At 36.7% G+C, this 25,934-nt stretch overlaps 1 protein-coding gene across 3 annotated transcripts in view; it reads right to left on the bottom strand.

Annotated features, from left to right (window-relative positions):
* Window positions 1–3,186: 3,186 nt before the first annotated feature.
* LOC138696495 (max-binding protein MNT-like) overlaps window positions 3,187–25,934 on the bottom strand; it is a 34,673-nt gene continuing 11,925 nt past the window's right edge. For 2 of the 3 annotated variants that reach the window (XM_069821531.1, XM_069821532.1), the window contains exons 4-10: window positions 25,397–25,825; window positions 23,896–24,031; window positions 21,828–22,091; window positions 21,181–21,261; window positions 18,210–18,281; window positions 11,944–12,074; window positions 3,187–4,297 (exon numbers count right to left, since the gene is read on the bottom strand). In XM_069821531.1, coding sequence (XP_069677632.1) covers window positions 4,151–4,297; window positions 11,944–12,074; window positions 18,210–18,281; window positions 21,181–21,261; window positions 21,828–22,091; window positions 23,896–24,031; window positions 25,397–25,825 — 1,260 coding nt within the window. In that variant the 3' untranslated portion in view covers window positions 3,187–4,150. The remainder of the gene's footprint in view (window positions 4,298–11,943; window positions 12,075–18,209; window positions 18,282–21,180; window positions 21,262–21,827; window positions 22,092–23,895; window positions 24,032–25,396; window positions 25,826–25,934) is intronic. The other variant, XM_069821533.1, reaches the window with a different exon arrangement.

Below are 25,934 nucleotides of genomic sequence, written 5' to 3'. Positions count from 1 at the left end.
TTCCATCAACAGGTCCCTTGCCATGTGACGTGGTGAAGTAATTCCATATGATCTTTTTGCCATGTTTCTTTTCCAGAATTTTGATGGATTCAGCAATATATTTATTTTTGAATTGAGAACTTGGACCATCAGACCATATGTGCACCTCTTGAACGGATTTTACTGACTTTTCTTCAAGTAAATGATCCATATAAGTAACAACAGTATTTTTAGTGTGATCAATGTTGTCTGATGCTAGGACATATGAATGAATATCCTCTGAATGCCAAATAGCAGCAGTGAAAAGACTAATCTGATTCTGTTGCCAGTGTGCACTTTGAATTTCATCCTGCATCATGCATGTGTAATTCTCAGAAAAATCCACTTGAATTAAAGCCATATCATGTTGAGATAAGACAGTAGTTTTCTCTTCCTGGTAAGTCTTTGCTTGTTCCCTTTTGATATAGCAGTGCTGTAGAAACTGGGGTCCAATAGCACAAATATATTCAATCAGCTCTTGAATAGTTCCTTCTTCCTGTACCTTCGCAAGTCTACCATCACATTCTTTCCACACAAACCATGATGCTTCTACTGTATCATCTTCACAATTTTCCTGCAATACTGTGTTCATTTAACTTTTACATATTTCACATTTTCCCATCCAACATTTTTCTGTAGCATTATTGCACAGAAAAAATGCAGGCAAACTGGCTGTATATTCAGGAAATTTTGGCACTGACTTATGAAAAGCATTTATTGCACCAATGAAATTTTCATGGTACCTACAAAGACACACATTGTGGGGAAGTTTGTTACTTAACATTACATGTTTTGGGCGAAGCTCAGCAAACTTGCTTTTTCCAACCATTGGTCCATTCTCATTACAAAATATTGCATGTGCTTCTCTTACTGGAAACATTAAATGTCGAATTTGGAGCTTGATCTTCCCTTCTTCACTGTTGACAGATACAGCGTCTTTTCTCCCTGGGGCTTGTCGACTTATATCATCCCTCAAATAAAATTCACTGACTGCTTTTACAACGGTGGGGCTGAGAGCAGACATAGTAGGCTTACTTCGTTTATCTTTAATTGGTTCAATATTGTCTGCATATAACTTTCTAATAACTGCACACTTCTTTCTTGGGGAGTTAGGTAGGTAGTCCTCGCCTCACTCTTGCTGCAGCTTTTCCTAAACTTGAAGATGACTTAGATGGTGATGTATGTTCTGCCATTTCTTTGAGAGTCGTGTGATTTTGTTCCCTTTCTCGTTTAAGTCTTCTATATTTCGCAACTCTTTCCCTGACACTTGCTTTCCTTTCATTGTGAATTCTGTTCTGGACATGTTTTGGCAATCTCTGCTCTTTTTCTAGCTGTTTTTTCCTACTTTTTTCACAATTTCTTTATGCTTTTTCTTATAATCTTCATAGTTTCCTTCTTCTTTCAACTTCTGTCTTCTCATTTTTTCAGCCGCTGTCAAAGGCATCTAGAAAAAAGATCACAAAACAAAGTCATAATGAAATTGAACAAAATTACCTAACTTATCTTCTGAATTTGATACATTACAACGAATTTATAAACATTTCATAGTATTTTATAGAAATTAATATATTTATGACAGACTGACTACTTTAGATGCAATGTATGTTTTTACGGTATTATTGGTAACTCACGTTACATGATTTAATAATTATGTTATATTGTTCGTGCTTCTTACCAGAATTTTTGTGATACGTGTTTTAATTAATCATATAGTCAATAAGCAAAATATGAAATATGAAACTTTTTTTCTTGTTAAAAAGGGCGGAATTCTAAAAATATGGTAATTTGGTAACTCATGTTACATATGAGAGGTTATGTTTAAAAGCATATAATTAAAGGGGAAAATATTAAATAAGAAATAAAATAATTGTAGCACCATTAAGAGAAGTCATAACATTTCAATTTTAAATGTGCAAAATTTGTCATTTATTATAAAAATAAGCATTTATCTTACCTTGAAATCAGTGAATATTTTTGTCTGAAACTCTTCTGCAGGTTGCTTTTAACAAAGTAGCTGCCATATTCAAATCACAAATTGGAGGGAAAGAATACAGTGCTGACAATGAACTACAATAAATCAATAATGAAACAAAACAGAAATAAACTTCCCTCTGTGAAATTTATTTTTTTCATCTTATGTCCACATTTTCATGGAATTGCCCTTCTCAGTTTTGCACATCATATTAAATACCAACAATTAATGTTGTTAAGTCAGCAAATTTTTATTGAATCTATTCGAATTGTCCAGGAATATGTCAGTCAACCTCAAAGAAATTTTTATTTTAGTAGGTTATTTTACGACGCTTTATCAACATCTTAGGTTATTTAGTATCTGAATGAGATGGTGATAATGCCGGTGAAATGAGTCCAGGGTCCAGCACCGATAGTTATCCAGCATTTGCTCATACTGGGTTGAGGAAAAACCCTGGAAAAAACCTTAACAGGTGACTTGCCCCAACCGGGAATCGAACCTGAGCCACCTGGTTTCGCGGCCAAACACGCTAACCGTCCTCAAAGAATCTCCTGCCACATCTGTAGCCATAACAATATTAATTACAAGTGCAATAAAAGCAATATGAAAGAGGTAATTCTGTATATAACTGAAGACAGAAGTGTTTTGGACCTCTCACTAAATGCCAACATGGCATTGTGTCTACCGCAAAAGGCTTATCATGTTCCACATGCAAAGTTGGCAAGGCAACGCAACAGTATTGCACAACGTGGCCCCACAAGGTTCATGTGACTCACTCACTGGTTGAGTCTCCCAGCTACTTGTAACAGTTTGTTAAGAAATCATTCTGAAGCCAATGAGGCAATGAAATGCAAAACTATTTTTTGAAATTACAACAGTAATAAAATTTGAACCAACATTAATGTGTCGCAGATTAAGCTCAGTGGGAGTTTGATGAAGTGCTTTGCAAAGACAACTGTCAAATTTACTCAACATGATGCAACAGCTCAGATGTTCGACAACACCTGCACATCCCTCTTACAAATATGTCAATCCTAAAGTGTTTTAAAATTTTCAGTATGAGCAGTAACAGCAACAGAATCACTGGACAGGCATGGACTGGGAATTTACTTTGCAAGTGAAAAGGAATGTAGTGTGATAAAGGTTAATGTGAATCATCAAACTGCAGGCAAAATAAATAAATGTACATTTTAAACTTGTGTTTTGTACAATACCGCACAATATATTACTTTTATGGAGGCTTGTGTTAAACAATATTTACAGCAAATCATTTCTCAAAATTCATTTCATGAAGTTTTGTTTTATTGCAGCAACTCATGTTCACTATTTACAGTTAAATACATAAACAGATCATCGCTTCTGTTTGTTCGTGTTATGTACACTCAAAGAGGAGAATAGTACTTTCCCTGTTTGAAAGAAATGCACAATAAAAATCATGAGCATCAGCACCACAAATAGTTCTTTAAGCATAAAAAAAAAAAAAAAAAAACGAAAAGAAAAAAAAACGTTCTGACCATTACATAGTAATGCAGTGTTGAATCCTGGTCCTTTATGTCTGCACACATGCACTCCCACATTCATACTGTCGTCGAACCAATCCAAAAACCTACGTTAGACCTTAAAAAATAAACATAAAAAAACTTAGAGGGGGGGGGGAGATATGAGGGAACGTAAAAGAATCCTAATTCTGATGTCCTGCACACATCCCGTGTCTCTCATTCTCGTCCTTTCAAATGTTCGTAAAAGGCTACGACACACTCTATAGAACACACTGAAAGGTTTGAACACAGAATTCTACGATTTTGGGGCACATTAACCAGGGTCAACAACAATGACCTCTGCCACTGAGATTTTTTTATAATATCAAATTTAATTTGAGCAGTTCCAGAGTTTTGAAAGGTAAAAACGTCTGACAGATATAGAGAGAAAGAGAGAATAGAGTCCTAGTAAAGCAACACAGTTTTCCCCCCAGAAAAAAAAAGTTATTTTCTCGTATTGGACAACATCCCCTCGCTAAGGCAGACATGACAACAGGAAACAAATCATTTGTACTTGAGGATGTTGAGGAGCTAATTCATTCGCACACAGATACTATGACGGAATATCGCGACGTCTGGAAGTGTAGCCCCCAGCCTGCTGGGAGTGTATCACATGGACACCTCACGAGCTGGTGTTGGTGTGGGGTGGGAGTGTGGAAGGCGTGCTCACAACGACAACCGGCTTCACTAGCGCGGTTGCGCTCAGGTACTGAGTGTTCATCAGCGGCATGGGCCCCACCGACTTCAACAGAGGCGTAGTCGTCATCATCTGCAATCAAATTAACATTGGTCTCCGTCAAGGTCTCTATAGCTTAACAAACTGGAGTGAAACCCTAGCTTGATCATCTAGATTGAAAGAGAGGAGAGAGATACAAGTGCAGCATTGCTCAATCTCCTGCAACTCTTACAATAAATAAAACAGTGGTTAGTATGGTTTCTGAAATAATTATAGACATAACTGGTTTGAAATATATCATTTATATATATATATATATAATATATATATATATATATATATATATATATAATATATATATATATTTTTTTTCTTTTTTTGTTGGTAACTCTATAGCACCTATTAGATGCTTTACGGTTGTGCTAACAGATGGAGTTACTTGTCAACAATGTGACGTTGAAACGTGTGTTCAGGTTACTGCCCAGCGACAGTCCTGATGTACTTCTATATTGTGATGATTGGTTAATTTATATTAACCCGGCACACTCACAATTACACTCACATTCATACAAATTTCTAGACTCTAGACACCAAGGGAATTCCTCTTCTTCAAGAAAAATTCACGGAGAGCCTAGCCCGGGAATCGAACCCGGGACCTCCTGATCTGGAAGCCAGCATGCTGACCAACAGATCACAGAGGCAGTCAATTATATTTGAACTCTACATGGCAAAAAGGATAAATAGAGTTGCCGGAACATTCAGCATCATATGCCATTGTTGTATGAAGCTTAGAAGGCAGACCAGACCTAGCCATAGACACAGAAACATTCTACGAGTATACAGTATACATTCACGTACAGGATGAAAAGACACAATGTTATCAGAGAGTTTATTTTCATAAACTTTGAGATCAGCCTGAAACTTTTCACATGTACGAGTATTGCAAATGTCACAGCGTGGATATTCAAATGATATGTTAATTCTGGTGTTGAAAACCTTTCTTTAGTATTTATAAGATCCATTTTCATACATTTTTTTAATGTTGAGATTGTTGGGAAGATATATTCGATCACTTTTTGACTGACCGTAATGGCTTTTCTTTCCCTTGAATGATTTAATGTGGTTGAGCACACTTTCGAAGATATCATCAGGTTTTTTGTTGTGATTATGTTTTCCCCATTGGAGTGGCAAACCTGTAGACTTGAGAGAGTTCTGTAATACCCGAACGAACTTGTAAGAGATCCCATGCAAGGAAATGAATGCTTCCTATAATGTAATTTAGCTGCTGCAAAGGAATGCTTCAGAAGGTCCCTCGTAAGAGGAAGTAACCTATAATCTTAACAGCCAATGAACTCTTGTTTTTATATGTTTGGTTTCTATAATTCGTAGATATGGTAATGATTATTTTCAATCATATGTTATGTTGCAATGTTAAAATTTTTAATATATTTGATTTTTTAAATCCCTTTATGTTTATTAAGTAATTCTTGTGAATTTATTTTTTATGACAGTACCTAGTGCCTCTTTATTACATTATGCATTAATTGTATCAAAGCACCTAGAGCATATTTTTCCCTTAAAAGTTTATGCTCATTAAAAGCTTGATTTAAATAGCTATTAGGCTATATTATAACAATTTATTTGGTTTTCTTCTTTAACCCGATCATTCATTCTCTTCTCTTACATATTATCACAGTCTACTATATACAGTCACAAAGCTTGAGTTTTGAGGGTGCTAGAAACAATAGACTGTGACGGTACTATTTTGCATTGCCTGTAATGAGGCGATATTAGCAATCCTAGTGGTGAGCAACTATTTAATGTTGCATATTTACTACGTATTGAGCTTCGCGACTATATACTAGACTGTGATATTATTATATTCCTCTAATAGTTATTAAGTAAATTAATATCGTAAACTGTATGCATTAAACAACATAGACCCTATGACTGCATCACAACAAAGTACTAATCCATTGCGAACTCTTTGCTGTGGGTTACTAGTAGAGTATGAGGGACAACTTCTTGGTTGCCACTCCTTCCTCCGTGCAAGAAAAGCACAAGGAACATCATGCGCTCCAATGCTTATGCATCCTTCTTGCCGTGTAGTCCTCATTTGGAAACTTCTATTTTGATATAATGCACAATAAAACTCAGCAAGAATGAACTCGACACTGGCAACATTAGGTCGAAGGCATATTGTACCTACTGGCAAATTCACTTACAGTTTTTCAAATCTGCTAAAAGAATAAATAAGGTGTTCACAAATCAGCTGTAAAGCTAGTGTTATGGAACCCTCTTGGTCGACATTTAAGGCAGAAATGGAAACTCCGTAACTGTGGCAATATTGTAGGACAGCATCTCTATTGGCTGTGTTGCCCACACACACTCTTTCTCAGTAATTAAAAGAATAATTGGTGTCTGAAGAATGCAGGTAGAGGGAAAGAGAGAAGAGATCAGAAGTTGGAGAATTTTATTTCAAGTTGTAGATATGGTCAACTAGGACTTGACAACCTGGCAGTGTGAAATTAAAAAAAAATTTAAATTAAGGCTTATTTAATGATGCTTGCAACTGCAGAGGTTATATCAGCATTGCCGTTGTGGTGCAATTTTGTCCCGCAGGAGTTCTTTTACATGGCAGTAAATCTACTAACATGAGCCTGTTGCACTGAAACACACTTAAATGCCATCGATCTAGGATGGAATCAAACCCACAATCTCGAGCATACAAGGCCAGCGCTATACCAAGTACGCTACCGAGGCCGACTGTAGTGTGAAGAATTCCATTTCTCAGGTAGAAACAACTGTTCGGTGAAATTCATTATATCCTATGAAATAATGATACATAAGGATAATATATGACATGCAGAACAAATAGTCTGTAAGTATTACCTGCAGTCCTCTAGATGAGGAGCAGGGTTCTTTTAAATAATATTCATACACAACATAGGACTTCTTTCTGAAGAAAGCCATGCTATGGACTTTTCTTTCCCCCAATTCATCATTTTTAGGCAGGTTTGAATCCACAGCCTTAGGAGCTAATGGCAAGAATAGTAAACGTTCAACTGATGTAAACATAAAAAATTATGCTAGCCTTAGAAGGACAAAAAATACAATGATTTTATCAATTGAATTTAATAATTTTGATTCAAGAAGTCTAGATCACTTTATCATCTTACAAGGGAAAATATGGATGTGGAAACATGATATTTTAACGAATCTCACATCGAAGTGTAGGGTTTGAAGAGCAGACTAAAACACATCTACATTATAGATGAAAATGGTCGGATACATTTCCGAAAATTTACTTTTATATGTCGTCGTGACCTATGGTTAATGATGTAGACTAATATGAGGGAGTATTCTGATTCCAATCTCCGCACTTCCATATTTATTTCTTTTGTATACAGAAATAGAGTTTTGGGTATTCCACCATGTCCTGAAACTTACATTTCTAACGTTTGTAACTACATACAAGTTCCATTATCTGTGCAAATAGATATGACCAGAGGAGTTGCCTACTCTATTAGGCTTGTTATGTCTGGATACTCCTTAACAAGTGAAATAACTCACGATACATAAAAACAAAAACTCCACAAACTGTATAATAAAGTCAACTTAGCTATGCCAGTGGCCTTAATTATATGTTATGTATTGTGTACTACATTAATTTTGTTTATAGCAACGTATTAATTTCTTTGTATCATTCTGGTCGAGTGGAACAGAAGGCCAAATGGCCAAAACTCGGCCAGTTAAAATGAAGCGTGTAGTTGCAAAATCAGATACATCATTTTCTTTCTTTTTTTTTTTTTTTTTTCGAAAATGAGTTAATGTTATATTTCATATGATTCTACAACTACTATAGCACTGTTATGCTCCAAAGCCAGATACATCACATGGATTTGTATGATGAAAGAATAGTATTGGTTGCAAATCCTTGGTTCCTTGCAAACGTTTTTCCTTCATACTGAAAAATTATGTTTTAGTGATGTATCTGATTTTGCAACTAAACGCCTCAAATAAGACATCATTTCATTATGATTATTATCATCATCATCATTATTATTATTATTGTTGTCATCGATTTGAGTTGAGGCTGAGGCCCTCATGACATTCCACAGAATTTACTGTGAAACAATGGTGTGAACACTTGGATAACCTCAAATACCCACAAAGATACTCAATATGACTGACATTTTAGAACCAAGGGTTTCGTTCAATAAAAAATTCACTGTCACTTACTCAGAGCACAGTGAATGGGAGAAACAGGTTAAACCTGAGAACAACAAGCTTTCTTTTAGACTCAGATTTACGCTATCTTTGCCAGCATCAGGAAAAGTATTAAGAGGGCTACAAATGTAGACTTTCAAATAGGCAACGCTTAAGGCACATGAAGCCCCCTTGGTGAAGTCAAACTGGTTTCGGAATGTCGCAAGTCTCTCACGATAAAATGAATGCTAGGACATGTAGGAATTCCAGGTAACAAGAGAGCAGATGTGGCTGCCTAGAAGGGAACTGAGATCCCATCCACAACATCTGAGCCTGTGCTGGGACTATCTTTAAAACCAGTTAAGCAGGTTATCAGGGAATGGACTCTCAAGCAACACAAAAATTACTGGAACTCAAATGAGAGCTGCAGACACTCTTAAGGCTCTCTTAAGAGATCTCGATAAAAGCAGGTTAAGTGACTTGTTAAAACTGAGCAAAAAAAGTTCTCTTGGGCAGTGGGCTTTTTTACAGGCCACTGTGCCCTCAAGAAAAACCAGCACAGGATGGAACATAACATTAACCCAGCTTGTACAGTACTAGTCATTTACAGGGTCATCTGTTATGTAATTGCAATGCTCTTGCTCATCAAAGAGCTTCTGTGTTTGAAAAACACTAAATGAGCTATCGAATGTCCCAGTCCGTAGTTTGAGTGAACTCATCAAGAACATTAAACTACTGGACTGATAGGAAAAATGTGTTTTATTTAACAACACTCGCAACTGCCGAGGTTATATCAGTGTCGCCGGTGTGCTGGAATTTTGTTCCGCAGGAGTTCTTTTACATATCAGTAAATTACAGACATGAGCCTGTCGCATTTAAGCACACTTAAATGCCATCGACCTGGCCCAAGGTTGAACCCGCAACTTCGGACATAGAAGGCCAGCGCTATACCAACTGAGCCAACCAGGCCGACTGACTGATAGGATATTATCATGGAGAAGCACAACAGATCTTTTAGATGGCAATACTAGGCTATCACGACCACCCTCCATTTAAATTAAATTAAATCAAAACATCTTGAGCACTGGTATTGCTATTGCTGTTGCGAAAACATGTATTTATACTGTCTGAAAATAATTTAAGTATGTTGTAGTGGTTTTTTAAGTAAACTATGGTATAGAATTATTTGATATACATTGAAAAATACTTACGAAAAACATTATGGAGAAGCTGTTCTATGATCATCTAATGCACAGCAAAGTCTTAGCAGCTACTGAGTGTACATAACATGGTATAGCCTTGGGGTAGGTGGAAATTCACCTGGCGGAATCAGTCAATAAATTGCAATTTAGTTATTAATTTTGTGTAAAGTCTTACTTGGATTGGAAACTATTTCATTGATTAGGACATTGTAATTGTAATACTTTGCTATGAAAAATTCTTTACCTGTATTTATGTTTCTGTTATTATTAATGACTTTAAGTAATTGTAAGCATTCTTCGATATTTGTTAAATCATGGCCTTTGTTTATTAATTGTGTGGCGATTAATAATAACAAACATAAATACAGGTGAAGAATTTTTCATAGCAAAATATTATAATAATAACGTCCCACTAATCAATGAAATAGTCTCCAATTCAAATAACACTTTATACAAAACCAATAACTAAATTGCAATTTATTGACTGATTCCGCCAGGTGAGTTTTCACCTACCCCAAGGCTATACCATGTTATGTACACTCTGCTGTGCACAATATGATCAGAGAACAACTTCCTCATAATATTTTTCAAAACGTATATCAAATAATTCCATAGCGGAAACGGCGTTTTTTTTTTCTTTCTTCTTGTGCTGCAATCTGTTGTTTCGGTCAACAATTTATCAATTACACATTTCCTGAAATTCTTTGAAGTGTCCTTTCTAATGACACCGGTATGAATTTCGTACAACACATAGTGACAGAATTATAGCAGTTTATAACCCCGGAATGTTTCTGCGGACACACTGTACTTTCAGGACGGCCCTCATAATTGCGTTCAAGTGGCCAAAATTTGTATAACCACTTGTTTTGACATTGTTAATAACATGGTGGAAGAAAAAAAATTAACTTTTTTATTTGCCCCCATGAGAATGTTTGCTTGTTAGACCTGACTTTATCTTTAAGATAACATTGAGATTAGCAAAACAGCAGGGCCATCTTAACAGCATTATAGGTCCCCAGGCAAATCAGTGCACTGGGCCTGCCTACACAACCACTCACAGGAGTAAAAATGTAAATTATCTATAAAATACACTTATGTTTATTTATTAGTATTTTCAATAAAATCAGTGTTTTGACATAAAAAAATATCACAAAGGTTTGGGCAGTACAACATAAGCCTTGAACTTGAAAAGCAAAAATTTCAATATAAAAATTGCACTTTGCTGGTAAATCAAACTGAGATAACACAGGCGCACACTATCAATCAATCTTCCTAATGTATCCAGCTGTTGGCTGACAACATAAAGTGCACTATAGTCTATTCAGTTGTTCTTCTTCACGAGAAATGAAGGGTATTTTGATTGGTGTTCATTATAGATGCCGGTTGCTAGTAGCCAGAGTTGGGGTGTAGTCAATATATACTGCAGAGCTGTGTCTTCTGCAACAGGTACTGATGATTTTAATTTACTTCTTTTGTGGTTTATGGATGGACAGTATAGAAGAATGTGTTCCAGATCTTCATCATGATTATTACACCACAGACAAGTAGGATTATCAGAAATGTGAAATCGGTGTAGGTACAATTGAGTGACAATGTGACCTGTTCTGGCTCTTGTTAGAAATGTTTGAACATGTCTGGGCAAGTGTTTGTACATTTCTAGGTCATTTGGTTTCTTTTGTACAGACTGTAAAATTTTTCCTTTGTCAGAAGAGAGCCAATTGTTGATCCATAGGTTTGTAAAATGAGACTTTACTGAAGCAAAAGCATTGGATAGAGATATCACTTGAAGAGGTCTTGGTTGCAAATATGTTGCAGGCGCACACTATGAAATTGTAATAAATAATTCATTACTGATCAAGTGTTCAATACAACATTTGTGATATTTCTTTACAGAGAATTCCTTTATAATTGGCTTAAAATCAATGGTCTTCAGGATGTCAGCCATGCCAACTCTCCGCTACAAGTCGTCATTTTTCTCCTTCTACTGAGTTAGCAGGAGATATGAATGTTGAGGTGGGTGATTGGAAAATTAGGTTAAATTCTGGTCTGTGCATAGACTAGCAAAGGGTCCTTCCCTATGCTTGTGAGACCCCTGGGCAACTGCTCATCACAATTACAGTGTCATTTTGATTGAACCGCTTCAAGAGGCAGCAAAGCTATCTTAATAACACAAGTTGTGGGTAACAAATTAATATTGTATAATTATAAACAATATGCAGCTTTACTGCATTCTATGTTTCATGTTTTCTTTCTTAATCTGGGATTTGGATGTGGGTGAGAGGCCAGCCTTATATGTATGGATGTTCATGTATAAAGCATTCTTCCTACCTTGCCTCCTAACTGCTGGGGGGCAGCCAGAATATGTGCTACCTGGCTGCCTTGAGACACAACTGTCACCGGAGTCACAAGGGGAGTCAGACTCGTGTGGCTGCCAAGTGGTGTCACCACATGTGTGATGCCTGCAAAACAGACACAATAATTTAACTAAGATGAAATAGTTTACAGGACTTAACATATTTACAACCGAAATCATGCATCATCTCTGATTGTGGTTCTGGCTGATAACCACATCTATTATCAGATAGTACCTCTCACTTGACGATATGTGTCAGAAGAACAATTGTTTGTATACATTTGAAGTCTAATTAGTGTAATATGTAGCTAGTCAGCGATGTATGAAATGGAAGAGAAAAGGAACTGGCTACCCTAACCCATTATCTCCTTGCCTAGTTGCCTCATATGTGGTGCCTTGTTGGTATCACTTGTGAGGTTCAGATCTGTCTTCGGACAATAATCATGCATCGGCGATCTTTTCAGAACTGGTCAAAATCTGAATGAAAAAACTGTATAAATGTCTGAATTTAGTTATAACAATACTGTTTCGTTCATGTACTAATTCTCTAGAGTCGACGGCAATTCGGAAGGCAGTAGTCTGCTAGCATTGGCATCGAGAGAGACAGATAGAGAGGGCAAGGCAGTGTACAACATTGCCACATCGTACGTCACCTGCACGTGCAATACAAATAGCACAGGAGAGATTTTAAATTATCAAAAGACAATAATGAACTTAGCAATTGATTACTGTAAGCATGACACCAAACAAACCCTGTTTCCTTCACGAACAATATTCTTTGCACGGTCCTCAATCCCACACCACATGCTTCTGCAGTCATTTCTTGTATTTTGGCAACGCAGCCAGCATCAAGATGGCAGGCAGCGTTCTGCTCGTTAAGGTTTTTAAAATAATTATACACCTTAAACAATATTTTCCGCACCTGCATGTTCAATACTTGTCGTTTTACAGTCTCTTCTTCCATTTATTTATCTTACACACACACATGTGAACAAATGAACTCGGGTCGTACTTGTTACATACTGATTCCGATGGTTCTACTGTACAAGCTTGTGATGTCACATGCCAGAAATGCTACGGCGCATATAGCAGCCAACAGCCTCCCGTACTGCCGTCTAGTCTAATGGAATATAAGAAACCACTGATTTTCAATCAATCAGAGCCTTCTATCACTGAATATTGTCGATTTCATATTGTCACTCTTGTTTTGTTACTAATAATAATCCAAAATTGTTTCAAGTAATCAATGAGAAACATTATAACCTAATTTTCAATAAACTCAAAAATAATCAACATCAAGTACACTCAATAAATTTAATTCTATGGAATATCACTTCCATAATTGTACAATTAATTAAATATCCATATTTAAAAACTGCATTGTGTTTATAATAAAAATTAATACGAGGGGGATCCAGGAAATAACGACCGTTCGCGCATACCCGCCATGCAGCTGACTCCCCTTCCTTGTTTGAAGGTCAACTGGCTTCCTTAACATGTGTTCTCATAATGTTGTGAGTACTGGTTGCAACAAGTCGCCATTGTGCATTTTGTGTTACTTCAAAATGAACGACGTGATTGATAATCCCGCCGACTGTGAGGTGAGGAGTGTGATTCGATTTTTGAATGCCCGACATTTGAAACCTGCAGAAATTTACCGGCAATTGAAAGAAGTGTATGGTGATACTGTAATGAATGAAAGAAATGTGAGAAAATGGTGCGAAATGTTCAACAATGGGCGAACAAATGTCCACGATGAAACTAGATCCGGACGCCCATCACTCATCACAGAAGACCTGAAGACTAAAGTGAACGACAGAATCTTGCAAGACAGGCACACATCACTCGACGAATTGCATATTGCCTTTCCTGACATTTCTCGTTCTTTGCTTGGTGAAATTGTGTCGCAACATCTTGGCTACCACAAAACCTGTGCCCGCCCGCACACTGCTGCTTCAACTCGAGAATTGCTGGATCAATTCGGTTGGGAAATGTTTGATCATCCGCCCTATAGTCCAGACCTTGCTCCTAGCGATTTTCACCTTTTCACTAAGCTGAAAGACTTTCTGGGTGGTACGCGTTTTGGAAGTGATGAAGAGTTGAAGAAGACAGTGAACACCTGGCTTAATGAACTGACGGCAGAGGAGTATAACACGGGAATTCTAAAGCTAGTGAACAGATACGACAAATGTTTAAATGTAGGTGGTGATTATGTAGAGAAGTAAAGGAAGCTTCAGTTATGTAACAGACTTTGTTTTTTCAAATAAATATATATATTTTTTTAATTATTACAACAAAACGGTCGTTATTTCCTGGATCCCCCTCGTATTTCCATTCTTTCCTGGTTTCTGTAATTCATGTGAAGTTTAAGTAGGTGGCTTTATTCTTATTTATAAATAAATACATTCATAAGTTCTTTAAGAATGAAAATGAAATAAAATACGATGTACGTAAATAAGTGGTTATTATATTAAGCTAGTTGTTGTTGTTATCTAATGCCGGGCTTTGGCAACGAAGCCATTAGCGTTCTTGCTCTCCAATATTTCTCTGTGGTGGATCCATCAGGTAGAACTTCACAGGTTATGAGATGATCTTCAGTCATTTCTTCTTCTTTGTTGCATAGAGGGCAATTTGGATTTGTGTAAATTCCTATTTTATTTATCTTAATCTATTAATTACTTATTACTCTATTTGCAAAATGATTTCATGAAATACCACGAAAAAATTTCATTTCTTTGGATAAATTTTATTTACTTGCTCTTTGTGCTCATCAATTTAGTAGTAAAATGGAAATTTCTTGTGATATTACTTATGATAAATTTCAAAAGCATTATTCCTCCAAAATAGTGTTTTTTTTTTAGAGAGAATGAAACAAGAAAAAAAAATTAAATTATTTGTTTATGTTTGCATATGATTTATAACACAATATTTGTATCCGGGATACTCCCACTTCCTTATTATGTCATCATGCATGTCATGTACAGGTTGGGGTCCACACTTGTGAAGTAACAGCTAGTGTGTCTAGCCGCAAAACCAGGTGGCCAGGGTTCGATTCCCGGTTGGGGCAAGTTACCTGGTTGAGGTTTTTTTCGGGATTTTCCCTCAACCCAATATGAACAAATGCTAGGTAACTATAGGTGCTGGACCCAGACTCATTTCACTGGCATTATCACCTTCATTTCATTCACACGCTAAATAACCTGAGATGTTGATACAGCATCGTAAAATAACCTAACTGTACAAGTTGGAAGATGAGACATGACCCAAATACATGATACGATTGATATATTTATTGAACACAGTTAGTTCTTGACACTAAGAAAAGTTAAGATTTTTACGGTTTTCTTCAGACGAATATTTTCTGAAGATATTGCAGACATAAATATAATTTTCCGAACTTTACTACTATATCCACTGGATCTATATTTTCACTAGTACTAGTCTTGCTGAAACCAGCTATAACGGCTGGGAGGATCATCGTGCTAACCACACGATACCCCCATTCTGGTTGGATGATCATCCACCTCTGCTTCAGCATGTGGACGTGAGACCAGCAGCAGGCTGGTCAGTCTCGGGCCTTCATGGGCTGTAGCACCATGGATTTTTACTGGTCTTGCTAAGTGGCATAATTTAATTTCATGCTACAAATAAAGTAATCAACTGATCAGAACACATAGAAAATGTTTATTACAAACGATTATTGATTTCATTGAGAGACACAAAGCACATCGAATATCTACACACAACGCAAGCAGAAATCGAGCCGGCATTTTTGGCTCTAGCTTCATAATTAGTTTTAGCTAATGTTTATGTTGCTGAATGGATACTGTTTACAGTTCATAGTCTTGGTGCTTCGAAAGGCTTTCTTATTGGTAAACATCACTGTGAAAAATCATAAAAACGATGAATCAGCTGGATGCGAGTAAGATGCATAAAATTCAAACTACCTGGTGTAGAAATGAGATTCTCGTTTCTTTATATTCAGAAAAATGTCATTCAACCTAATCACATGTACTGTAAACATCCTGTCACATAGAACTTGTCCAAGCACACACATTATTTTTACAAGTGGCATCAATGAATATCCGTACGTGGCAACACAGTGCTATTGCTACTGGCTATTGCTGTACAAGTAAACATGCCCCAAATGTCAGGAGATATGGATCACATTTTAGACATTCCAACTGATCATTCTCATTACCTACACAACCTGCAAGGCTTCTCTTTGCTGTCATTCACCCAAGTGTTCCCCTTTAGAAGTGACACGCTGCAACTGTATATCTTTCTGCAGCTGTATCATTAACCTCAGTACACTATCGGGAGTAATCTTCTGATGGGAAAGTGAGACCTGAGGCAAACACTGGTAAGCGCAGTATCACAAAATTAAAGTGAGATGACGTCATTAAGACACCTGTCAGCACGTGAGAGGTGATAATTGCAGTTTGAAAACATTTTATACTCCTGTGGAGTAATATAGTTTGATTATTTAAAGCAATGGACGAGGGCAGTAATCTCGTTACAAAGATTGATGGTATTAAAGCGTCTCATAGTCTAAGTAAGGAAATAGTGTGCAATGCCCTCATCAGTCACATACTAATTGCAACAGTTCAGTACATGGTACAGTCAGCTTATTAAGGGCCAAGACTGACTAGCCAGCTACAGGCTTCACGTCCACATGCTTCAGCAGAAGTAAGCAATAAAATTGTCCGGCTAGAATGAAGGTATCTTCTGGTTAGTATGATGATCCTTCCAGCTGTTACAGCTGGTTTTCGTAACGGACATATTGTAGCTTCCCAAATTCATCATAATGTTGGGTGGGCACTGGTCACATACACTGGTCGAAATGTTATGAGAAAATTTCTTCTTCCTGAGGACTCAAACCAGCGCTCATTCTGTAACATGAGTCCAGACATGATGCTACATACCAGCAGTTGACTTATTTTGCATGAATACTATAGCACTTCTATTCCTCTTCTCCCTCACTTGTGATTCTCTTCTTTATTGGCCGATGGAAGGAAGATAGTGCTTTCTCATCTGTATGTATTTGGGTCATGTCTCATCTTCCAACTTGTACAGTTAGTAGGTTATTTTACGACGCTGTATCAACATCTCAGGTTATTTAGAGTGTGAATGAAATGAAGGTGATAATGCCAGTGAAATGAGTCTGGGTCCAGCACCTATAGTTACCTAGCATTTGTTCATATTGGGTTGAGGGAAGTGCAAAAGCAGAAACACAGGATGCTAAGAAATTGTTCATCTCGCCTAGGAAACATATTAATATACCTAAAAGAGTGACGAATTTAAATGATTTCGAAAACACACCATTGGCTTTTACAAACATCAATTTAAACGTGTGATTTCTGAATACATTATTTATTATTGTATGAATAAATTATGTATTATAGCATTTCACTGTTTCGTTATTGAGAATGGATCCTGTCTTCAACACCAGCCGCCCATCCCTCCCCCCAGATGAGTTTGGTGGAGCACACATCAACCACTCTGTAAGTTTGACAACGTCGCGCTTGCATGTTATTGGCTCTCGCAAAACGTCAGGAGATTTGGATTTCACTGTGGTAGCAGATTGAGGGGTTGGAAGGTATCACTGAATTCTATGTGGAAATAAGGCTCCACAAGCGTTGCCTTCCAAGTACTCTTCCCCCTACCCCACAATAAAGTTACCTTAATTTTGGCATACCTCCTGCTATTTAAGTTTCATTGGAAGTTGTGTAGAGATTACTTTACCTCAAAGTGAATTCAAAACAGTCATGACTTTCTTAAACTGAAATCTCAGGAATTATGGCACGAAACTGAATATGCTGTACAACTGAACAGAGTTTGCAAATGAATTAAGCATTTAATTTTGCTGAACTGTATTTGTGAAAGAAATTTGGTACCGGTAAGTCTTCTAGCTAAGACTGTTAAACTTGTAGATCATAGTGACTATTTCAATGATCACTACACTGTAGAAGCATAATTGTGTTTCTCTACTTCGAAGAGGAGTGAAAACATTGTATTTCAACAATGAAAGAGGGCAGACTTTGTATACTTGCAAGTATGTCGAAGAGCAGCTGCTGGCATCACTGAACTTCAATAAAATTGTCACAGTTCACAAGAAGAGGATTACTTTGATGTCAATAACCTTCCCAAATTTTAATATCACAAGCTATGATTATCTCAGCTCTCTCATAACAACGCATTCTATACTTAAACTATATAAGAGAAGAAAGGTAAATCTTACCTGCTGATGTGAGGTGTGTGGGGATTGTTCCAGCTCCATGAATGGCAGGTGTCAGCACAGTGCCACTTGCTTCTGTAATGAAAATGAATACATGAAGTAAGTATCATACAGTGTATAACATTTTTCTATACATTTTTCAAGAATTTTCTATAGCACTGATTCATATCACTGTATATTGAAAATGTACGAAAACTCCTATCTTTATCTAGAAATCTGATTACATAAAAGCAGAGTATCAGTATTCATGAGTTATCTTGAATTATTTAATGATAATTTCTATAATACAGAAAGTTAAACATTAGAACCAAAACTTTGCGATAGGGTCTAAACAAATTTCAATTAACTACTTTAGCAGAATTACTTTCACAGAAACTTTTACAGGGTATGAAATCAGGCTGTTGTGCCATGGAAGAGGAATAACAAATACAACAGTGTGTTAACAAGGTTATCTGGAGTTCTCTGAGGCTCAATTTTTCTTAGTCTTACATGTATTATGCCTCATGTTTCTTACATTCTAAACTGATTCCATTAAACAATGAGCAATATTCCTTGCGAATATCTCCACTCTAAAGGCCTTGTATATCTATATTTAATCAAACTGCCTTCCATATGACGTAATAAAATTCGTGTTTTAAGCCTTGAAGACGGAACAGGCCAATAGGCCTAATCCCTGTAGCTGAAGAAGAATTATCCATACAGAGATGGCTCCATTGTGTAACAACATATTTCTTGCTGTAGTGTGAAGACGTTACACTAAGCTAAGCTGTGTTGACGCAGTAGTTCACAGCTCTCGCTGTAGTGTGTTACAGGCCTTAATCCGGCAATGCTCTGTAAGATGGTGAATGCAAGCAGCAATGGTAGGGGGGAGGGCACCACTATTGGTCGGCCAAATGTTCTCCTCCCATTAGGCACGCCACACACTGACTATATCAAGACATGTTTCTCACTTCCGACATTGGAGGAACACTGTCTTCAGCAGGATTTCAAACAAGAAGGATACTGGTATCCTTTCTTTCTTGATTAGATGAAGCTATGTCGTCCTCAAATGAAGACGAAATATTGTACATGTGATTCAAATTACGTAACAAAAGAAAAAGTGGTTTCACGATCTCAATATGACATGTGCACAGAATGGTGCACACATTTTAGCACTTGAGTTATTTAAGGATCCAGTGAAATTCCAGTCATATTAGCAAATGTATCCAGATAGCTATTAAGAATTTCAACTGATATCATCACAATTAAAGATGGATACAAACTATAAAAAGGCTATTAATAAAGTTTATTGAGGCTACGTGGCTATTAAGTTCGTAAAGGAACTCACCATTTAAATTTGCCTCCTTAATTTGCATTCCTTTTCTCTGAAATTTTCAGCTCTTTTGCATGTTTTTCTCTCTCTCTCTCTCTCTCTCTCTCTCTCTCCATTTTATTAAATTATATTTTATTTCAAACAAGCCATCATAATTATGCCTCAGAGCCAAGAAATCAAACTGGCTTATTTCAGCCCTTTTTTTTTTATTGTTGCATCATCGTAATATAATAGTACCCTATGAATATATTTAACATTATTTAATTTTTAAGATATTAAATAAAATATTGATCTTAAATACAAAATAAGATCATATAAATTATTTATTAACAACAATTAACATTATAATTTCAGTAATGAAAAATTAATCTGAAACACAGGATTACTAACTGATTGGTTTAAACTAATCTACCGTCAAGAGTGTTGAAAATATGCAAGCAGTTTAAACTACTATTGAGAATACAGCTCAGAAATATAAATAGTTTGTGTAATGTTCATTATCTTGTAGCACACCTCGAGACACCTTGTCTTGTCTGCTGTATGTCTTGATGCATGCCAGTGTGAGGTCGCACTTACAAAATGGTGAAAGATTTTAATACGTAGGTAAAAATATTACAAATAGCAGGTGTTAAAAATCCGTGTGGGTACAACGTACGATTTAAAATTCTCCCCTTGGTACAATCAAGCTGAACAAACCGAAAACGACTTTTGCTGAAGAAAGAAGGACAAACTGAATAGAAAACTGTAGTTATAAATGAACTTCTATTAAAAACTGTTAGAAGCATACACCTGTCCACTGATTATGTATATACACATCATGTCTGTACTCAGGATTGCCAGATTTTAGATCTACCAAAGAGGGACATTCTTTTTTCATCATAATATACAGTACTTGTTTTGTTTTAAAGAACGAATGGTATGAATATGGGCAGACTTGACATTTTCATGACTACCAAAAAAAAAATAAAATAAATAAAATAAAAAAAAAATAATAATAAAAATAAAAAACGAAATCCCAGCTGTTATTATTAATTCTAAAGCACAAATTTCAAAAGATGGCACCAGATGTGACAAAATATTTAAATTTAAATGTTTATTAATTGATAACAATAACATGAAATTTACTGAAACCTGAATTCATATTTATTTTGTGTGACTTACCATATTACTGCTCGAAACCCATAATTTAACATACTGTGCAGTACACATTTTCAGAGCTTCCTAAATATTTATTTCTGGACTTTAGCATTTTCAACAAGCTTTTTTCCAGTCTCTTTTTAAATGTTTAGAAATATCATATTCACCACTGAATTAGCTGTTACAAACCTTACATTTGCCAAAATATTAGTTTTTTCCAATATGAAAACCTACCTTGTGAAGAAAATTAATTTAAATTTGTTGTAATTATGTAGGCCTAGAACAAAATAGTTACTAGGTAACGATACAATTATACAAGTGACGTTAATTTTCTAAAGGAGGGGCTTTTTGCATCCCGCCTCAAATCGAAGCGGGAATCGGGACATGTCCCGCCGAATTGGGACATCTGGCAACCCTGTCTGTATTTCTAAAATTACGATATAAAAAATAATATGCCTAAATACTACTAATAATAAGAACAAGAACATTTCTCCTATGTAGTTCAAGTACAAGTCAGATTCTCACCTGAGCCAGGAGTGTGGGCAATTGACTTTGTCGTGAGCGTTACTCCCGCATGTCCCAGAACACCATTAGGAAGAGTCAGACCTTAAACAAAGAGACAACATTCAACACGAACATGAACATTTCAGAAATTATTAAGACATTTGCATAGATTCAGACGAATGTCAAACAAAAAATATGACATTCTGATGGTAAGAGAACTGGTAGTGTTCTATACTAACAAGAACTGAAAATATATTTGTCCTAAAAATACATTTTCAGTAAAAAATACCTGCACCAATTAAATCAACATCCCAATCATCATGCATTAAATTTGCTGGAAAATAGTCAAACAATAAGAAGACTTAAAAGGACCAATGCTCTTGACCTTCCATTCATTTTTAATGCAGCTATTTGAAACATTGTTATTTTTCCTTTGGAGTGTTGTCATGGAATAACATCTCCACTCATGTCACATTCTTTTATAATATTTACTTATTGTCTCTTGTAGACAGATTGTAAATGTGGCATGTGTTAAAAAAATTAAATTAAATTAAAAAAAAAATACATTCCTTTAGCAGTTCACAGTATCACTACTTTCACGCAAAAAAACTTTGAGCTTAAAAAAAATCACAATTATTGTAAGATTACTTTGCAAATGAAGTACAAACCTCCAGTGAGTGTTATGGGGTGATGTTTGCCACCTGCAGTGGCCCGCATTGTACCATTGGCTGGCAGGATATTAAGTTCCGCTCCCCCGGGGAGCCTGGCAGCCTCGGCTGCAAGGGTGACACTCCCAGCCACCATCTTGTTTGTTAGATGCAGTGTCGGCAAGGTGATGGCTGCAGTCGTCCTGGTGTCTGCAGACTCATTCCCACTTCCCGCTCGCAGCCGAGGATGGGACATCACCGCAGAAGTAGCTGAAAGGACAACATCTACCAATGATAGAGTAACACTCTGCACTCTGCTACTAGAAGCAGCAGTCACATTACAGTAGCATTATTAATGACTATGGTATAGATAACTGAAAGACTCGCATCTTAAGAAAATTGTGATGCTACACCCAAGGAAGACATTTTCAACACTCAGTTGCCATAGCAATCATCTAATACCGATCAGCTATGACAATATTTTACTTTTGGTTTTAGCAGCCTACAATTTTCACACAGACGCTATATTTCAGTTCATTTTCATACACTAACTCTACAGATAAAAGCACAGAATATCTAAGTTATATGAGCCATTTAGAGATGCTTCTACATGTTCATATGTTTGTTACATAAATTTATAAAAATTACAACATTCAAAGAAGATTCATTCAAGAGTTTGAATTTGAGGCTTATCTTATGAAATAAGTCTCGGAATATGTATGATAAGAACTTTCTTGTGTTAAATTTTAACGTACCTTGTTAACATGTTTCGACCTATTTTGGGTCATCTTCAGAACTGGTCGTTGTTGGTTTTGGCACCTCTTTTTTCCTGTGAGGGTGCGTTCGTATGTAAAGTGTTTGTGGTGTGATGTTTTTATGGCTTATACAAGTCATTTAATACACAAATATAGGTCGGAACGGATAAAAGCCATAAAAACATCACACCACATACACTTTACACTACGAACGCACCCTCAGAGGAAACAAGAGGTGCCAAGACCAACAACGACCAGTTCTGAAGATGACCCAAAATAGGTCGAAACATGTTAACAAGGTACGTTAAAATTTAACACAAGAAAGTTCTTATCATACATAATCCGAAGTGATACAGTGTTAAAAGTTGTGTATCAAGATGTAAAATAAACTATTAAAATTTATATCAAGCAATCGAAACACTGCACAGACATTCAAAATTAATTGAATCAGTCGGAGCTAAAAGGAATTAAGTCAAAATATAAAGTTTTGGGTTATGCAACAATTTGAACAACGGATGTCATGTGCATCGAACGGTGGAAGAAGGAACTAAGACTTTTAAATATTCTTTTGTCTTCTATAAAATAAAAATATAATATTTGTATTATCAGTGGAATATTTTTTGCTTCTCCTGAAAAGTTGTCAAAAGTGACTTAATTCCTTTTAGCTCCGTCTGATTCAATTGCATTTATCTGCTAAAATATAAAAGTACACTGCCAGTCAAAAGTTTTCGTTCAGCTATGAAAACAACTATATACTTTATTTCAATGTACAAACACATCGGAAAAACTAAATAGACCAACAAAATAAATATTTTCTCTCTCTAGCATTATGATATGATAGAATATTCAAAACGAAATCCCTGTTTTAACCACAAATCCATAGTTGTGATAGGTGATCGAAAACTTTTGACCAGTAGTGTAGGTAATGAAATAAATTAAAGGTCTGAAACAAAAATTATTTCACTTACATTATTCGAAGTAATATTGTAAATGCCATAAAACTTTGACTTCCTATATGAAAAAAATGTCCGTATAACAAGTAAAAAACTGTTCATCTCACATGACAGCTTCTTGTTTATAAGTTATATTAGTTGCGAGATAATTTATAATTTATGTGCAAATAAATAAATAAATAAGTAATTACTCATAAGCAGAAATCCAGATTCAGAATCTTGGTGAGACATGGGTAGATAAAACACAAAGTGCATTAAGAAGACTAAGAGTAAATGCAGCAAAAGTGGCAGATTAAGATATGAATTATCTCTACCCTAATTCAAATAATCCTGCAACTACAGTATAGGTACCGAGACCTGATAAAGAAATAATGCTCTTACTGGTGGTGGACAGGTGAGGTGGATGTACAGTGAGCGCCAGAGGCTGCGGGTCTCCTGGCAACATTCGCAGTCCTGATGGAGCCAGCAGCTGGATGGTGGGACTCACCAGCGTTGCTAGACCTGTAGTCCCCACCATCTGTCAACATACCAGTCACCAATCATAGAATATTCAACACAACTAAAAATAATTTTAAAGCACTATGCTAGATTACTAGATGCAAATGAACCTCCTTGTTCACTATTAAACAAAGGAGTAACAGAAAGAAAGCTCCTCTAGTAGCTGTGGGGTCAGACCTTCAGCCTGTCACGCAGGCAGTCTGGGTTCGAGTCCCAGTCAGATTTGGAATTTTTAATTTTAAAAATCTATAGTAGCATACAAGGTCACTCTCAGGGTTCTCCTGTTTCCCCACATTAGACATCAACATCATTCTATCCTGCTATTCCATAGTAGTCCCTGAATGTCAGCTGGGGATTCAAGAAGGGGGCTGGTCTAGGAATGGAGTTGCATGCTCAAAACCTGAATATGAAGCGAACCTTAGTGTAGTCAGCTTGTATGGGTTGGGAATGCACCTAGCTGGAGGATAAGCACGATAGATCTTTTAGGTTGCAGTGTTGGATCATAGTGCCCCTTCCAAATATAATACAACAAGACAGAAGGAGAAACAAGAGAACGAAAGTAGGAATAGGGGAAAAGGAAAAACGAAAAAGGAGAAAAATAGGAAAGGGAAAGAAGGCAAATGGAGAAAGAAAATGAAAGAGGGAAAGAGAAGAAAGAGAAAAGCAGAGAGGAAGAGAAGGGAGAAAGAGAAAGCAGAAAGAGGAAAGAATAGAAAGAGGAAGGAAAACAAAATAACGTAAGGGAAAGGTGAATGAACATGAACAGAAGAGAAGGAAATGGATGAAAAGGAAAGGGAAAGGAGAAAAAGAAGGGAAAGAGGAAGAGAAGGAAAAGAACAGAAGAGTAAGAAGAAAAAGAAAAGAAAAGGAAGAGATGGGAGAAGGAAAGAATGAAGAAGGGAAAGAGGAAGAGAAGAAAAAGAGGAAGAGAAGAAAATGAAACAGAAGAGAAAGAAGAAAAAGGAAAGAAAAGGAAGAGATGGGAGAAGGAAAGAATGAAAAGGGAAACAGGAAGAAAAGAAACAGAAGAGAAAGGAGAAAACGGTAAGAAAAGAAAGACATGGGAGAAGGGAAAGAAGGGAAGAGAAGGAAAAGAAGAAACAGAAGAGAAAGAAGAAAAAAGGAAAGAAAAGGAAGAGAAGGGAGAAGGAAAGAATGAAAAGAAGGGAAAGAGGAAGAGAAGGAAAGGAAGAAAAAGAGAAAGAAGAAAAAGAAAAGAAAAGGAAGAGATGAAAGAAGGAAAAGAAGAAACAGAAGAGAAAGAAGAAAAAGGAAGAGATGAGAGAAGGAAACAAGACAAGACAAAAGGAAAAGGAAAACAAGGAAGAGAAACATGATAAGGTGAAGAAGAAGAAGAAAGTTGACAACAGTGGTAAACACTCACATGGGCGGACACAGGAAGCTGCATCACTGGCGTCGGAGGTGTGGATTTGGGGCCATCACCTCCATGTCCATGTAGGTCCGGCGGCGGGGGTGGAGGGGGAGGTAGCTGTGGTGGTGAACAGGCAGTGGCAGCACTGGACAGAGACGACGTGCTGCTATACAGCACGCCACACTTGGTGAGCGGCTCCTCAGCATCACTCATAGCCTCGTCCCGTTCTGTGGCAGTGGAGGTAGTGTGGGACACGTGGTCCCTGTTGCGCGGATCGTCCAGCACGTGCGCACTGTCTGGCAGAAGAGTGTTGAAATCGATGTGGTCCCACTGTGCCGACAGCTCCTTCTTCAGCACTGCCAATCTCTGCTGAGCAGCGATCTTCTCCCGTGCAAGCCGTTCCATCTCATGTTCAAATTCTCTCTCCTTTCGTCGCAGAGACTGGAAGCAACACAAACTGCAATTGTTACTATTCGTCTAAGAGAACATGAATCAGATGAGAATAACAACTGACACCTATAATTCATTGGTATCACTGATGAACCAATGT

Source organism: Periplaneta americana, chromosome 3, assembly GCF_040183065.1.
Source record: "Periplaneta americana isolate PAMFEO1 chromosome 3, P.americana_PAMFEO1_priV1, whole genome shotgun sequence".
Classification (NCBI taxonomy): domain Eukaryota; kingdom Metazoa; phylum Arthropoda; class Insecta; order Blattodea; family Blattidae; genus Periplaneta; species Periplaneta americana.
This window is presented reverse-complemented; position numbering and strand designations above follow the sequence as displayed.